Genomic DNA, 17,820 nt, shown 5'->3' on the forward strand with positions numbered 1-17,820 from the left:
CAGAGAATCCGTGCAGGTAAGTCAGTAATGGGGAAAGATCAACTTCAGGGAGACCTCAGGCAATAATAGTCATTTGCCCTTTGCTGCTTTATAACATTTTTATTTTAAATATACAGAGAACAGTAAAAAAAAAAAAAAGTCTACTGTATCTGGGTATATGATCTGCATAAGCTGACAGTATACAGGGCAAATCATTATTTCTACCACAAATACAACACAGCAGATTAATTTAAAGCAGACCTATGCCAAACGGAACCCTCCTCCTCACCCCTAGCACAAATGGCTTTTAAAGCTCATCTGAAAACAGTTTGCTGCTCCCTCCCACCCCCCAGAAAAAAAAAAACACTTTTATTGGCCTCCATGAAGCACTGGTGATGTCACTATCTGGCAGAGCTGAGAGCTCAAATTCCTATTAGAATGCACTCTTGGAATGGGCTTGGGTGCACTATTGCAGGATTTGGATCCCCCAGATCTGACATCACGTGTGTGTATATTTTTTTTACAGTTTACTAATGGCTGGGGGCTGCAGAAAAAGCATTTGGCATGGAAGGCCTGTTTTAAAGAGGTTTACAAAATGACATAAATACCATCTAAATGCCTTATTGCGTTCATATATACACACAATGTATAGTTTTCTGCCTCCCATACAGGCAGTGTAATCTGTACATATGTTCAACATTGTAACAGATCTAAAATCATTTAAGCTCAGCTTTGTCTTTATAAAAGCATAGAGATCTTTTTTAAATAAATCTATTCAAGCAGAATAATCACATATACATTACAATTAGCTAGCACCCCTCTTGAAGTCTGTTGCCGAACCTGAGCTTGTAGGGTCCTCGGGCTCCAGGGGTAGGGATGGAGGTTTGGAGACGGGTGCCATGGATCCTAAAAGAAATGTACGTTATGGATTTTGACGTTAGCTGTGCAGAGAGTAAAGGGTTCAGATTATTTTTCAGTGACTCTTACCTGCTGGAAGGGCAGCCTTACTGTATCCAGCAGCAGAAGACATTGCTCTTCCCAGAGCCTGATTTGACCCCAGTGGAGTCTGTTCTGTTCCTGGTCCTTTCACTGCTGCTTTCTGCTTAGCTTTTTGGTCTTTAGTCTGTTTCGTCCACACAAGACTTTCACCAACCTGCAGGGCTGCCCCTAACTTCTGAGCCATGTCCACCATCTAAAGAGTCAGAAAAATGCCATGAAAAACTTGAAGGTTAAATAGAGACTTTCCAAACCAATAGCACACGTATACCCAAGTGTTCTTCTAACAGGTTGATTAGTTACTTTTAATACTAAAGTTTTTTTTATTTCATATTAATAGATCACGTGGTGACCATGTTCCTTTAACCACTTCAGCCCCGGACCATATTGCTGGTCAATGACTGGGCCACTTTTGGTGATTTGGCACTGCGTTGCTTTAACTGACAATTGCGCGGTCCTGCAACGTGGCTCCCAAACAAAATTGGCGTCCTTTTTTTCCCACAAATAGAGCTTTCTTTTGGTGGTATCTGATCACCTCTGCGGTTTTTATTTTTTGCGCTATCAACAAAAATAGAGCGACAATTAAAAAAAAAAAAATAAAGAATATATTTTACTTTTTGCTGTAATAAATATCCCCAAAAAATATATATAAAAATATTTTTTTCCTCAGTTTAGGCCAGTACGTATTCTTCTACATATTTTTTGTGTAAAAAAATAATAATCGCAATAAGCGTTTATTGATTGGTTTGCGCAAAAGTTATAGTGTCTACAAAATAGGGCATAGTTTTATGGCATTTTTATTAATATTTTTTTTTTTACTAGTAATGGCGGAGATCAGCGATTTTTAGCGGTACTGCGACCTTATGGCGGACACTTTGGACACATTTTTGGGACCATTTTTGGCATTTTTATAGCGATCAGTGCTATAAAAATGCATTGATTACTATAAAAAGGCCACTGGCAGGGAAGGGGTTAACACTAGGGACGAGGAAGGGGTTAAGTATGTTCCCTAGGTGTGTCCTAACTGAAGGGGTGGGGGGGGGGTGGGACTGACTTGGGGAAATTACAGATTGCTGTTCATACATTGTATGAACAGCGAACAGTCATTTCTCCCCCTGACAGGACCGGGAGCTGTGTGTTTACACACACACACAGCTCCCGGTTCTCGCTCTGTAACGAGCGATCGCGGGTGCCCAGCGGTGATCGCGACCGCCGGGCACGCGCATCGCGAGCAGGGGGTGCACGTGCCTCTATTGGGTGCATAGCGAGATGACATATAGCTACGTGATCTCGCGCAACAGAGCCGACCTGCCGCCGTAAAACTACAGGGGCTGATCGGCAAGTAATCAACCCCAAATTCTTTTTTTTTTTCCATGTTACAGGATTTCAATGGATCTAACTCGTACCTCAGGTGTGAAAAGCCAGGGAAGTAAAATCCCTGGAGCTTAAGTGAACCTGTAGCCAGGCTTTGGACATTCAAGTATGTATATAAGCTTAAAAAAAAAAAAAAAAACAGGCCCACACTAACCTATGTGGCTGCAGAAAGTGTGGAGCAATTTTTCCTTAAATGTTACAGCAGAAGTAGTGATGTCATTCAAGACTCAGCAGAAAAATAAACATTGTCAGTATCTCTAACTCTGAGTCGAGCGAGTCGGCGCTATACTGCGCATCGCCGTTCGGCTCCTTTTGGCAATCGTGACGCGGCTTACGCGACGGGGGGAGCTCGTTTTTTTGTCAAAACGTCAATCACCAGCATGTTAGGAACGCCCACTCCCGCGGGACTCGCAAGCCGGAAGCCACGGGTGAATATGCTGTATCAAGGTATGTACAGCATCAAAAAAAAACTAATATGCATAATCGTATTGTAATGTGGGGGGCAAATGTAATAAGAGAAAGTCGTTTTTAGGGTGAACCTCCCCTTTAATGTCCTATAACAAGTTCTAGTGTCTAATTATGCCCCAGCTGTAATGTTTACCTCTGGATCAAACTCTGTCCCAGTATCTCTCAAACTGTTGACTTTGCGCTCTAGTTCCTGGTATTGACTCAGTGACCCCTTCTTATCTCCTTGATTGTATAGCAAAACTGCAAAGTTCAGATTTACCAGAGGGTCTGTCCTGAGAAAAGGAAAACCATGTCACAAAGAAAGGAAGTTTGGCACTGTATTAACATGATAGAAAGAAATGGCAGAAATCAAACCACTAGAGCAGTGGTTCTCAACCTTCTAGTGCCGTGACCCCTTGATAAAATTTCCCAAGTTGTGGGGACCCCCAACAGTAAAATTATTTTCATAGCGTGGGTTGAAAGCACCCAAGGCAAGACAAGTATTTTTCGCCCCTAACCCACAGACATTTAGCTCTTCCTGAGTGCCTTCCACTCGTACAGTATTAAAACCCCTTATAGTACATTTTTGGGCGTACCACTCTTTCTCTTTGTTCTCCTTTCTTTCCCTTTCATCTCTCTCTATCCCAATTCCTTGTTTTTTTCCCCCATCCCTCCCCCTAACTGTCTTTCTTGCTCTCTCTTTTTTTCCCTTTCTCTCCCTCTTTCTTTGTTCCTCCCCCTCTTATCTCCCTTCCTGGGAGAACAGTGCGGGCTTCAGGAACAGCCCTGGATTTGGTGACCCCTGGCAAATCATCATTTGACCCCCAGGTTGAGAACCACTGCACTAGAGGATGTCCAGATAATGCGAAAAACCAAAATTAGAGTTACGCTTACCGGTAATGTCTTTTCCAGTAGTCGTTCAGGACAGCCACAATTGAGAGATAGGCTCCTCCTCTTCCTCAGGAAACACTGCGCCAGCACATAAATTTTCACTTCCCCCCTGCCGGACCTCAGTTTTTTTAAGATCACCTCCGGTCAGCTGGGGAGACACAAGAACACATAAATAACCTACCATTACATATCATTATCATGCTGCGTCCCGTTTTTTTTATGAGACTTCCCAATTTTTCGGGTGGGTAACTAGGGCTGTCCTGAAAGACTACTGGAACAGACGTTACCGGTAAGCGTAACTCTAATTTTCCCCTTTCGTCTTTCAGGACAGCCACAATTGAGAGGATAGACGAAAACTTACCAGCTAGGGTGGGACTACAGCTTGCAGAACCTTTCACCCAAAGGCTTGCTCACCTGCCGACACCAGGTCCACTTTGTAGTGTTTTACGAAAGTGGTGTAGCTGGATCACGTTGCTGCCTTGCATATCTGTTCTGGCGTTGCTCCAGCCTTTTCTGCCTGAGAAGCTGCCAAAGCTCTGGTAGAGTGTGCTTTTATCCCCGTAGGGATCGCTTTACCAGCTAAAGTATATGCCTGCCCAATGGTTACTCTGAGCCATCTGGCAATTGTGCGTCAAGACGCTTTGTATCCTTTTCTGGCCCCAGAAAACAAAATAAACAAACAATGAGTCTGACTTTCTAAATGCTTTTGTCAGCTCTAGGTAGTGCAGGATGCATCTCCTGACATCTAAAGTATGAAACTGCAACTCCCCTTCACCTGAGGGGTTAGGACAAAAGGAAGGTAAAATTACTTCCTGACTTCTGTGGAATTTCGAAGTCACCTTGGGTAAAAATGCTAGATCAGTCTTAAAAATAGCGCAAAAAGGGGGTCTAACAGACAAAGCTTCTATCGCGCTGACCCTCCTAGCAGTAGACACTGCAACCAAAAATACTGTTTTTAAGGTCAGTTCCTTTAGTAGACACTTGTCTAAAGGCTCAAATGGAGCACCCTTGAGGGTCTGTAAAACTAAGGACAGGTCCCAACTGGGGAAGGGTGGGCCCTGGGTTGGTCTCTGTCTAGATAGAGCCCTGAAAAACCTGACTACCCAGGGGTTGGTGGCCAGAGGTTTTTCTAAATATGCACTAAGTGCTGAAATCTGACCTTTGAGGGTACTTACGGAAAGTCCCTTATCTGCTCCACACTGTAGGAATTCTAGAATGGCTGTGGGGCTCTGCACCGAACAGGAGCATCCAACGCACAACTTGTTAAAGATAAGCCAGACCTTCCTGTAAATTCTGCGAGTCTCCTTTTTCCTGCTATTAAGGATGGTGGCAATTAATCCTTCTGAAAACCCTTTAGATTTTAGTATGGCCTCCGCAGTAGCCAAGCCGCTAGCTTCCACCTGTGGACAGAGGACTGGACCCTGTGAGAGGAGATCCTCTCGAGGTGGTAGGAATAAGGGAGGTTCTACAGCCAGCTGCTTGAGGAAAGAGAACCATGTCCTCTTGGGCCAATGTGGTGCCACTAGGATCAAGGAAGTGTTTTCCATCTGAAACTTCCTCAGAACTGCGGGTAATAATACCGGTGGCGGGAATGCATAACACATTCTAAACTGCTAGTTTTGGGTCAGTGCGTCTACCCCCAGTGCTCCCTCTCCTCTGTTTAGAGAGAAAAAACAGGGGGCTTTCGTGTTTTCTTTTAACGCGAAGAGGTCCACCTCCGGTGGTCCCCATCTCTTGGCCAAGCGACAGAAGACCTCCTGGTTGAGAACCCATTCGCTCTCTCTCAGTTGCCTTCGACTGAGAAAGTCTGCCATCACATTTTTCTCGCCTCTCACAAAGACTGATGAGAGTGTGGATATCGGCCCAGCCCAGAATGTCTGCTGCTAGGGCCGACAGAACTCTGCTTCTTGTGCCGCCCTGCTTGTTTAAGTAAGCCACAATCGAAAAATTGTCCGACCTCATCTGAGTGTGGTGCCCCTGGAGTTCCTCCTGGAAAAACCTGAGGGCCAGACCAACTGCCCTCAGCTCCTTCCAATAGGATGATCTCTTTAGTTCTTCGAACTTCCAGATGCCCTGTGCTGGAAGGGATCCCAGGTGTACCCCCCAGCCCTAGCCACTTGCGTCTGTGGTTACCACCCAAGACACCAGGATAAGCCACAGACGTCCCTGCGACAGGTTTGCAACCTTCCTCCACCACCAGAGGGATCTTTTTACCTGATCTGGTACCTGCACTAAAGTATCTAGAACCTCTAGACCAGTGGTTCTCAATTCCTATCCTCAGGACCCACTAACAGGCCAGGTTTGCAAGATAACTGAAATAGATCACAGATGATATAATTTGATGCTCAGTGATTGCAGTTGCCTGTTAGTGGGCCCTGAGGACAGGAATTGAGAACCACTGCTCTAGACTGTGATCCCACACCCTTAGAACGAAGGCCTGCAGGGGGCGAAAGTGTAGTCCTGCCCATTGGACCGCTGGGAGGGTAGATGTCAACAGCCCTAGTGTTGACATCAGAGATCTTATCGAGACCTGTTGACTGCACTGGAGGGAGGCCACTGCTCTGTCTAGCTTTAAGACCTTCTCCGTGGGGAGATACACTCTTAATAGTGTTGAGTCCAACAAGTACCCCAGGTATGTGATACGCTGTGACAGGATCAGGCTGGACTTTTCAAAGTTCAGTAGCCACCCCAGGTCTGTTAGGACCTTTTTTGTAAATTCCAGGTTTCTGGATAGCTGCTCTAGAGATGCTGAAAATAGAAGCAGGTCGTCCAGGTAAGCTATTATGGACACTCCCTGGAGTCACAGAAACGCCACTGGTTCTGCCAAGACTTTGGTAAATATATGGGGCGATGAGGATAGCCCGAATGGCAAATCTTGGAACTGTAGATGTACTATTGTTCCGTCTAGATCTACCGCTATCCACAGAAAACCCTGAGAGCTTTCCGCAATCGGGACATGTAGGTATGCGTCTCTGAGGTCCAGAGATACCATAAAGCAGTTGTGGGGGAGAAGGGCTCTGACTGTAAATTTCGAACTCCATACGGAATCTTTTGTATGTAATCGATTTGTTCAGGGGTTTTAAATTCAGAATTAGTCTGAATTTTCCTGAGGGTTTCCTCACAACAAAAATGTGTGAATAGAATCCCTTCCTCCGACTCTGGAACTCTGTGGACTACGCTTTAAACCTCCAGATCCCTTAAGACCCCCAACAAGGCTTCTGACTTTTCCTTGCATTTGGGTAACTGCGTGACCAGGTATCTCTGGGGGGGGGGGTCTTGCAAATTCCAGGTGGTACCCCCTTCTTATGACTCCCAGGATGAACTGGTTGGGGGAAATTGCCTCCCACTGCGGGAGAAAGGTCCCCAGTCTTCCTCCCACCCTGACTGCAGAGTCATGGGTTTTTAGGGGGCTGCTCAGGAGGGTGAAAAATCGCCCCTCCTCTGCCCTTGCCCTTAGGGATCCAAGCCTTCTTCTGCCCTTCAGGCTTGGGAGCCTCCATTCCTCTTTGCAGACGAAACCCCTTTCTTGTCTGCACTGGGGTCTTCCGTTTGAGAGGGAAGGACTTCTTTTTAACTGCTGTGCGGTCTAGAACTGTTTCTAGACCTGGGCCAAAGAGTAGGTCTCCCACATAACTTGGCTTTAGAAGTGCTGTCACCTGGCCAAGTTTTGAGCCAGAGGGCTCTTCTGGCAGAGTTAGCCAGGGCTGACGACCTGGCCGACATGCGGACTGATTCCGCTGAGGCGTCTGCTATCCTAAGGATAAGATGGTTTCCTTAGCCGTTCCTGCCTCAATGTGCTCCTGTATCTTGGAGAGCCAGTGCTCCAAGTTGTGGGCCACAACTAACAGCCAGTTCTGGCTTTATATTCCCAATTGTAGAGTCCTATGTATTTTTCAAGAGGGAATCTATCCTCTTGTCCATGACATCAGCTAAGGTTCCCATGCCCTTAAACGTAAAATCTGTGTTTCTGGAGACCTGGGAGAAGGCTGCGTCTAATTTGGGGATCTTGTTACAAATAGAGGTGAGATCATCCGAAAAGGGAAATCTCCTTTTTAAGGACCTAGAAAAAAAGGGTTTCCTTTCGGGATCCTGCCATTCCTTTTTAGGTTCAATAAAGTTTTTATTAGAAATTTTTGACAGGAATCAAAGAAAACCAGAACCGAACTCCCAACAATGGGTGGGACGGTCCATAGTGCAATACAATATCACCTTCCATAACATTGGGTACAACGTGGGTACAATTACATTATCCGCAAAAACATTTACGCCGACATTTCCCGCATACCCCCCCACACTTCCAACCATTGCCTCTCCTAGCCCTGGTGCCCCATTGGGAACCTACTGCGCCCATGGCCAGGAAGAAGCATGAAAATACCACATGTACGATAGGAGTGCTGCCACTGGGGAGGTAGTGGGCTGACCATGTGGCTAGATCAGCGAGAAGAAAAATAGAAATAAAATGGAATGAAAGGAATATGGGCCAAGGGAATCAACCTGTAACATTGGGAGGTCAACAACTAGCCCTGGTCCATTTTAATATATCCGTGGAAGGTAATAAGAGTAACAGAAAAGAATGAAGAAAGAACAAGTTCAGATGATAGAACATAAAAGAGAGAGAAAAGAGAACAAAGAAGGAGTAGGAAAAAGAAGGGGGTGGGTAGGGAAGGGAAGGAGGGGTGGGTGGTGTGCCTGGGCCCTCCGAGCCTCTGGTGTATATGGCTAGCTTCAGTCTCCTCAAACCTTTCAGGCCAGTGGGGAGATTGGGTCAGGTGAAAGAAGTTTCTTCAATGCCTCTGAGGAAGAGTAGTGTCTCCAAATTCCCCATGTGAAGGCGAACTTAGCATGGTTGTCTAGAGCTTTAGCTTGGAGTTCCTCCATCAGCATGACTCCATTCATTTCAGTGACCCACTCTGCCAGAGATGGGGGTGAGGGTGATTTCCAGTGTCTAGATATCAGTTGCCTACCTGTGCTGAGGAAGAATCTTAGAAGAGTGTGTTTCTGAAACTTAAAAGTCCCCGGGAGAATAGATAACAGGGCAACCATAGGGGTGGGAGTGAGGGGTTTGTCATACATAGATGAGTATATCTGAAATATCTGGGTCCAAAACGGACGAATACTTTCACAATCCCACCATACGTGTAGATACGTACCAACAGCCGAGCTACATCTCCAGCATGAGTCAGAAGCCGAGGGAAACATGATCCTGAGGGTAGACGGTACTCTATACCACCGTGATATTACTTTATAGTTTTTTTCCCGGACATAACTTGAGATAGATGATTTGTGTGTGTAATAAAAGGCTTTCTGCCAGGCTGCCTCACTAATATCTTTCCCCAGATCCCCCGACCAGGCTGCAGTGAATTTAGGAAGAGAAGAATTTGAGCGCCCCAACATCATTTTATATAGCTGAGAGAGAGTGTGACGAGGGGTTTCCGGGAGCAAACACAATTGTTCAAATTCCGTCGGGGGCCTATGTACTTGTCTTGAGTCATGCAGGTGTTTGCAATAGGTGGTCAAGTGGATGCGTGTGAGCCAGGTAACTCTTGGAAGTGAGGACTCCTCATCAGTCACAAAAGAGCCTGTGCTGATGTTGACAAACCGTCGTGCTGTGGGCCATTGATCCCTTTCATAGCTATTGAAGATATGGGCAAGCCTGCCCTCAGGGAGCGCCGGGTTATCAAAGAGAGGGGTCAATGGGCCTGGGTCAGTGGTTAGGGCAAAGGCCTCTCTCCGTCTGTACCAAACCGTCAGTGCGTCTCTGGTCAGTGGTGACAGATCCAGCAGGGTTCGATATGTCTTCTCGTGGCCCCAAAGAAGGGCCCGGAGATCTATAGGGGACAGGTCCTGTTCAACCGAGGTAGCCACCTTGCGTCTAGGCCAAGGGAACCACTCCAAAAGCCTAGAGAACACCACCGCCGCGTGATAAAGTTCGAAATCGGGGAGACCCGCTCCCCCCCCTAGTTATAGGGGAGCACAATAATTTATGTTTCAATCTTGGGCGGCTGCCCCTCCATACGAATCTTATAGACATTGATCGCAATGTCCGGAAGAACGCGGCGGGGAGGGCAATCGGTAGGGCCTGGAACATATATAGCAGTTTGGGCAATATGTCCATCTTCAAGGTGTTCATACGTCCAAACCAGGATACCGGCAGATTCAAACGTTCCTCGGTTAGGCGCTTGACCCTGTTTAGGAGAGGGCCATGGTTAAGGGAGTATATCTCCGAGAGGTTGGCAGGTATCTCCGTTCCAAGATAAGTAACAGATTTAGACCGCCATTGAAAGGAAAAATTGGATTTCAATAGCACTAAAACCGGTTGTGACAACGAGACATTAAGTGCCTCCGTCTTGGATAGGTTAAGTTTATAGTTGCTAAGGGCACCAAACCTGGCAATTTCTGCCAAAATAGATGGGATGGTGACGTGTGGGTGCGTGACATATAACAAAAGATCGTCAGCGTATAGGGAGAGTTTGCAGTGGGATGAGGGGGTCGACAGTCCCTGTATGCTTTGATTCGCTCTGAGTGCCTGTGCTAGGTGCTCTATAACAAGAGCGAACAGGAGAGGGGAGAGGGGACACCCCTGTCTGGTACCGTTTCTTATAGAGAACGTATCTGACACAACGCCGTTGACCAGAACCGATGCGGAGGGGTTACTATAGAGGGACATAATTCGTGCTAACATCTTCTGGCCCAGGCCTATTTGGGTCAGAGTGCATCTCAGGAAGGGCCAGCTGACCCTATCGAAGGCCTTTTCCGCGTCACAAGAAAGAAGACAGGTGGGGATACGGTGGCGTTTAGCGTATGCGATTAAGTGAATCGTTTTGGTAGTGTTGTCACGGGCCTCTCGGCCCGGGACAAAACCCACCTGATCCTGCCATTCCTTTTTAATTGTGTCAATCAGTACCTTGTGTACTGGGAATACTTTTTTCTTCTGTTCCCCCAGACCCCTGTACATTTGGTCATGGAGGGTTAGAGATTTTTTTGTCGGCATGAATGCAGAGGGTCAAGTAAATTGCCCCCAAGAGGTCTTCTACCTCATCCAGGGACAATTTATATCTGGAGGGTTTCATGGACTTCCCGTCTCGGTCCTCTCCTTCTGACCCTTCCTGGGAATCAGAGGTGGCACTATCTGATAGTGTATGCTCCACCTGGGAAGGACCTGCAAGATCATCTGCCGTAACTGTAACAGCAGGTGTGGCAGGTGCAGAGCCCTGAGGCTTGGTTGTAACCTGGGTGGGAACAGCGGGGAGCTGAAACTTTTCAAAAAGAGATTTGAAAGATGAAAAAGTGGATGAGAGCTCTTTAACTGAGGCTGCTAATCCAGACTCCTGTTCCAACTCCCTTTCCCTAACTAAGGTATCTATGCAGTTCCTATTATAGAACCATTGTCCATAACTCTGCTCGAGTGTCCCTAAAGGAGGCACACTTCTTTTAGAGCTATGCGTTGATCTTGACGACTTTAACGGTTTTCTGAAATACAGGTACCCAAAAAAAGGCATTAGAAAACATTAAAACATGGTTACAACCCTGGGAGTGCGCTAGCCCCATATCATATGCAGGGACTACCCAGAGGGTCTGCCCCCCCCCCCCATAGATATTAACCATACATGGAGGGGAAATCCTTGGATAGAGAGGACCCTTCCCCAGGGTGCTCTTACCTTAGGAAGGCTGGAGGTAGTGTCCGTTGTCTGGGCTTCAGCTTCTGACATGACTGCAAGTGGCTGCTTGCTACAGAGTCTTACATCATCTGTGCAAGTTCCCAACTCTCTTCAGCGTGCGCCCGGCCCCCTATCAGCTCCGCGACCCGGAAGTCGCGGGTCAAAAGGGAAGCATCCGCCCTCCGCCGGAAATGACGTCACGCGCCGTCCGGTCCCCCAGGTAAAAAAAAAATGCACCCTGTACTATGTACAGGGAAAGCTGAGCCGCTTACCCTGCTGCGGCCCTGTGGACGCCCTAGGGGTCCCCCGCAACCTGCTGCCGCACTCGACGAGGATGTAGTGTCTTCAGACGGCGGGTATGTACCACACCTTTAGTACCCTGGAAGCCCCTGCTTCCCTTTAGGTATCTGAATGGCCTCAGTCCCCTGACTGACCAGCCTGGTTCCCTGCACAGTGTCTCCCCACCAGAGGAAACACTAACAACTGAGGTCCGGCAGGGGGAAGTGAGAACTTATGTGCTGGCGCAGTGTTTCCTGGGGAAGAGGAGGAGCCTATCTCTCAATTGTGGCTGTCCTGAAAGACAAAAAGGGGAAAACAGCCCAGCCTTAGCGAACTTTAAATACGGTAGTTCACCAACACATGCAGTGTCCGCTTATTAGGAGCTGCCAAGTTGTGTGGCTCCCTTATTACCACCTGCTGAATCATCCATATGGCTTTGTTTCTAACATCTCCCCCACTCTATATTTGGACTTTATCTTTCACATTTATCAGTGTATTATTATGTACAGCGAGGGGAAAAAAGTATTTGATCCCCCTGCTGATTTTGTACGTTTGCCCACTGGCAAAGAAAGGATTAATCTATAATTTTAATTACAGGTATATTTTAACAGTGAGAGAGCAAGTAACAAAAATATCCAGAAAAACACATTTAAAAGTTATAAATTGATTTGCGTTTGTGAAACAAGTATTTGATCCCCTATCCATCAGAAAGATTTCTGGCTCCCTGGTGTCTTCTATACAAGTAACATGCTGAGATTAGGAGCACTCTCAAACGGAGTGCTCCTAATCTCAGCTTGTTACCTGTATAAAAGACACCTGTCCACAGAAGCAATCAATCAGATTCCAATCTCTCCACCATGAACAAGATCAAAAAATCTGTCCATTGATGTCAAGGATAAGATTGTAGACCTACATAAGGCTGGCATGGGCTACAAGAGAGCAGCTTGGTGAGAGGGTGACAACAGTTGGTGCGATTATTTTCAAATGGAAGAAACACAAAATAACTGTCAATCTCCCTCTATGCAAGATCTCGCCTTGTGGAGTTTCAATGATCATATGAGAATGATGAGGAATCAGCCCAGGAATACACGGGAGAATCTTGTTAATGATTTCAAGGCAGCTGGGACCATAGTCAGCAAGAAAACAACTGGTAACAACACACTACGCCATGAAGGACTGAAATCCTGCAGCGCCCGCAAAGTCCCCTGCTCAAGAAAGCACATGCCCATCTAAAGTTTTCTAATGAACATCTGAATGATTCAGAGGGGAACTGGGTGAAAATGTTGTGGTCAGATGAGACCAAAATTGAGGTCTTTGGAATTAACTCAACCTCGCCATGTTAGGAGGAGGAGGAATGCTGCCTATTAATCCAAGAACACCATCCCCACCCTCAAACACGGAGGAGAAACCATTATGCTTTGGGGGTGTTTTTCTGCTAGGGGGAAAGGACAGCTTCACTGCATCAAAGTGGCCTAGCCAGTCTGCAGACCTTAAGCCCATAGAAAATATGTGGAGGGAGCTGAAGGTTCGAGTTACCAAACGTCAGCCTCAAACCCTTAATGACTTGGAGAGGATCTGCAAAGAGGAGTGAGACAAAAATCCCTCCCGACTCGTGCAAACCTGGTGGCCACCTACACGAAACATCTGACCTTTGTGATTGCCAACAAGGGTTTTGCCACCAAGTACTAAGTCATGTTTTGCGAATGGGTCAAATACTTATTTCACTCATTAAAATGCAAATCAATTTATAACTTTTTGAAATGTGTTTTTCTGGATATTTTTGTTATTCTTTCACTGTTCAAATAAACCTATCATTAAAATTCTAGACCGATTTCTTTGTCAGTGGGCAAACATACAAAATCAGAAGGGGTTTAAATCCTTTTTCACTGTATTTCATCCGATGTCAGCGAGCACTGATTTACCTACTTTTATTTGTTGGTTTGTTTGCAATATAAACACCATGTGCATCAGTTTGTAGAAGCATCCAGAAGCCCAGGAGCCTCTCAAAGTATTACAGGTTGTCGTGAGCAGAGCTGGATGGCACCTCTGTGCCTTCCATCCACACCAAAACCCTGGGATCTCATGCACAGAGGCTAAACTCCTAGTGTGCATGAGGCCTTACAGAAAAGAGACTATAGTCTTTTATCAAATTACTAATTTATAAAATTATAATAAGTTAACTGGAAAGCATAAACAACTTTAATGTCTCCCAGGTCACTTTTTCCTGCGTTCAGACGTTCCTGCTTTAAAAGCAGGTTTAGCCACATCTACATGTGTTTAGCTGCATTTAAAGTGCAGTGGCGGTGCGTCCATTAAGGGCGCACAGGTGCTGCCCCCCTCTCTCTCTCTAACCACCCCCTCTATATAGAATGGATAGATCCATCGCCTGAATTACAGCGGCAGGGGTGTTTTTTTGAAGCAACTGATTAGAGCCAAAGGTTCTAATAAACTTCAAAAAAGGTGATCTCGGAGCATAGAGCATTGCGCTCGGAGCCCACCCAGGTGTCTTAGAAAAGCAAATGAATATTTGCTTTTCTAACACTAAACCGCCTCTCCGCCAATCAGGTTGCACGGGTCTGATACCCATCACCTGACTGGCTGAAAGGACAGACGAGACACACGGAGGACAGAGCCAGTGGCGTCGCTGGGGAGGGGGGTGGTGGTCCGTACCCAGGTGACACCCGCCAGAGGGATATCGGCACCGCTACTACTGCCCTGCTCCTCTCTGATCTTGCGGCTGTGTCCCTCAGCGGAGCAGACCGGACCGAAGCCACGCCTCCACCTCCTCTCTGTTTACATTCAAAGAGGAGGAGGAGTCCGAAGGACACACCGCTGTGTGTAGCCGTCCGTGCTGTTCTGAAGTCTGTACACTCTTATTGTATGTAGGTGGACATGTGTGTGTGTGTGTGTGTGTGTGGGGGGGGGGGGGGGTGGCACTATGGAAGGAGAAAGGGGCCTCTATACTGAAGGAAGGTCGATACTAAGGGGGGGGGGGATTCTATACTAATAGTGGGGTCTGCACTGAGGGGGGTGTCTATACTGATAGGGGTCTGCACTAAGGGGGGGGGGGGATTCTATACTGATGGGGGTCTTCACTAAAGGGGGGATTCTATGCTAATAGGGGGGTCTGCACTGAGGGGGTCTATACTAATGGGGTCTTCAATTAGTGAGGGGGATCAATACTGCAGGAAAGGGTCTGTAGTTGGTGGAGGGGGGACACCAACCCTAGTGACGCCACTGGACACAGCTCGCCGCTGCCCGACATGCCACAAAGATGGGGTAAGTGTCGGACAGACAGCTTGTGGGCGGGGGTCACAGTGGCTACATTTGATAGGCACAGTAAGGCTGTAATTGATGGGGTTTCTTTTCAGAGTTTTTCAGTTTGTTTGCGCCTGCACCCCCCCCCCCCCCCCCAAAAAAAAATTGGAGCACCAGCTATCACCGTTAAAGTGTCTAACTGAATCCTGGACGCACATATTTATTTTCTCTAAATGCACCTAAACTGACCACACGTAAATGCAGGTAAATACAGAGTAAATGGCAACATTGAAAAATCAATACATACATTTATATGCATTTCCAAATGTCCTATACAAGCATATAAATGCAGTAGGGATGCACAGATGGCAGTAGAAGTGCAGATATCAAGCATTTGCGCAAGTATCGACACTTGAGCAAATGCTCTCGAAACCGATACCTTTTGGTGCAATTTCCCTCAGCACAAAATAAATGGGCACAAATTGCACTACAAAAAAAAAAAATCACATGCGATTTGAACAGAAATGTGCCCCACCACGTGTGTGTATCTATAATAGAGAAAGAGAAAAGCACCATCTAGTGGGCAGTTTATTAAAAAAAAAAAAAAAAAAATGAATTTACAGTACATATCTGGCCAAATGCAAAATCTTCATAGATGTCCCGGTCCCGCCGATCATGATGGCAAATCACGGCCGCGGAGGTGCTCACAGGGCTGGAGATGTAGAGGCAGTCCGCCCCCAAGCTGACATCACTTTTGCCCTATACCCACGGGGGCCCGGAACTTCTCCTCCCGAGGGCATGATTTGCGATTGTCAGCGAGACCGAAAAACATTGGAAATTTAGCATTTGGCCAGATATGTACTAAGAGTTATAACATATTAATAAGCTGCCCATTAGATGGGCACCTTCTTATACACTCACAGGAGCAGTGGGGGAAAGTATCGGTATTCTGTATCAGCGAGTACTTGACTGAAATTATTGGTGCACGAGAAAAAAAAAAAAACCTGTATCGATGCAACCCTGAAATGCAGGTTTGACAGTGCGCCAGTGTGAGTGTAACCTGAATGTGAAATAGGTCTACACTTGCTCGGTTGCTTTGATAGTGGTGTTTTGGATAGAAAGAACATTTTTAAATGCCCTGAAATTGAAAGTTTACAAAAATATAGTTGTATGGCATAGTTCACCACTCGAACAGGCTTCATTATGATTACTACTTATCGGTAAAGACTTTCACAAGACAGGTAACATTATGTTTACTCACTGATCCAGACCGGCAGCCTGCTGATACGAGTTCTTGGCATTCTCTGTATCATCCAGATATGTGAGTGCCACTTAAAAGAGAAGATATAGAGTAAGCATAAAAGCAGATACTGATCTGGGTACCACAGTGATGCAAAGCGTGACATATTGATTGGTGCTCACCTGCCAACAGCATGTAAAGTGTAGCATTCCCATGATGTAGGGATATAGCTGCACTAAGGAAGTGAAAGGCTGAGGTATATTGCTGCATGCTGAGATGAACCAGCCCCAGGTTATAGAGCACTCGCCAATCAAATGGAGAAAAGTAAAGTGCACGCTTTAGACAGCTGATGGCCTGAAATAGCAACATCAAAATCAGAGATGAGTGAATAAACAGCAACCTTCTGGCTGTACCATACTGAATGAATCCACACACCGAGCTACAAGCAAAGTTCTGTTTCTCTGCGGATAACTTTTAGTAAGCCCTGGTTCACACTGGGTACGATTTGGAACAATTTGAGATGCGATTTGACATGTCAAATCGCATCTCAAATCAGCGGCAATTGTCGGCAATGGCACTGTCCTAATCAGTGCGACGCCGCATCTGCGATTTCAAAAAGTAGTTCCTGTACTACTTTTTGCGATTTTGGGCCGCGATTTACATTAAATTGCGGCCGAAATCGCAGCCGCGAAATCGCGGTAAAATCGCGCATTTTACCGCGATTTTGATTCACAGCAGTGTGAACCTAGGCTCAATAGAAGAAAGAAAATACAGGGTTTGACGTCCATAGTCAACCAATCAAAATTTAGCATACCTTAATGAAACAACCTTCTGGTGGCTTACTTATCTAAAAATAAATATCCCAAAAAAAAAAAAAAAAATTAGTTTTGAGTTTTTTCTTTTTCCACAGGGTGTAGGATTAATGTAGTTAAAGCGGGGGTTCACCCTAAAAACAATTTTCTAACATTACATTGAGCTCACTTTCGACATTGACAGTATGCCGATTTTTATTTATTTTTTGCTGTACATACCTCGTATAGCTATTTTCTTACCCGGCTTCTGGGTAGTGCCTCCCGCGGGAGTGGGCGTTCTTATGCAGTAGTTAGTGATTGACTTGATGACAAAAACTACCCCCCCGTCGTAAAAGGAGCGTCACGAGTTGCCGAAAGTCGAGTTGGCGCTATACGGCGCCTGCGCACCGACGTTTGGCCTCTTTCGGCAACTCGTGACGCTCCTTATGCGACGGGGGAAGGGGGGGTAGTTTTTGTCATCACGTCAATCACTAACTGCTGCATAGGAACGCCCAGTCCCGCGGGAGGCACTACCCGGAAGCGGGGTAAGAAAATAGCTATACAAGGTATGTACAGCAAAAAAAAAAAAGGTATATATATATATATATATAAAAAAAATCGGCATACTGTTAATGTCGAGAGTGAGCTCAATGTAATGTTAGAAAATTGTTTTTAGGGTGAACCCCTGCTTTAAAGTGGTTGTAAAGTCAGTGAGTAACATTACTGCCAGCCCCTCTGTTATAACAAGGTATAATACACACACACACACACACACACACACACACACACACACACACAGGCTTTTTTTATTAGTTACACCTTGCTAATACCGAGTTGCCTTTAGAACTGCCTTAATTCTTCGTGGCATAGATTAAACAAGGTGTTGGAAACATTCCTTCGAGATTTT

The 17,820-nt window shown here is 46.1% G+C and overlaps 1 protein-coding gene across 1 annotated transcript in view; it reads right to left on the minus strand.

Annotated features, from left to right (window-relative positions):
• Positions 1-332: 332 nt before the first annotated feature.
• The window catches only part of BBS4 (Bardet-Biedl syndrome 4), a 47,212-nt gene continuing 29,724 nt past the window's right edge, over positions 333-17,820 (minus strand). Inside the window, exons 12-16 of the mRNA XM_040343030.1 lie at positions 16,305-16,476; positions 16,144-16,213; positions 2,951-3,089; positions 967-1,171; positions 333-885 (exon numbers count right to left, since the gene is read on the minus strand). Of these exons, the coding sequence (XP_040198964.1) occupies positions 785-885; positions 967-1,171; positions 2,951-3,089; positions 16,144-16,213; positions 16,305-16,476 (687 nt within the window). The 3' untranslated portion in view covers positions 333-784. The remainder of the gene's footprint in view (positions 886-966; positions 1,172-2,950; positions 3,090-16,143; positions 16,214-16,304; positions 16,477-17,820) is intronic.

The sequence above is a fragment of the Rana temporaria genome, chromosome 3, assembly GCF_905171775.1.
Source record: "Rana temporaria chromosome 3, aRanTem1.1, whole genome shotgun sequence".
Taxonomy (NCBI): domain Eukaryota; kingdom Metazoa; phylum Chordata; class Amphibia; order Anura; family Ranidae; genus Rana; species Rana temporaria.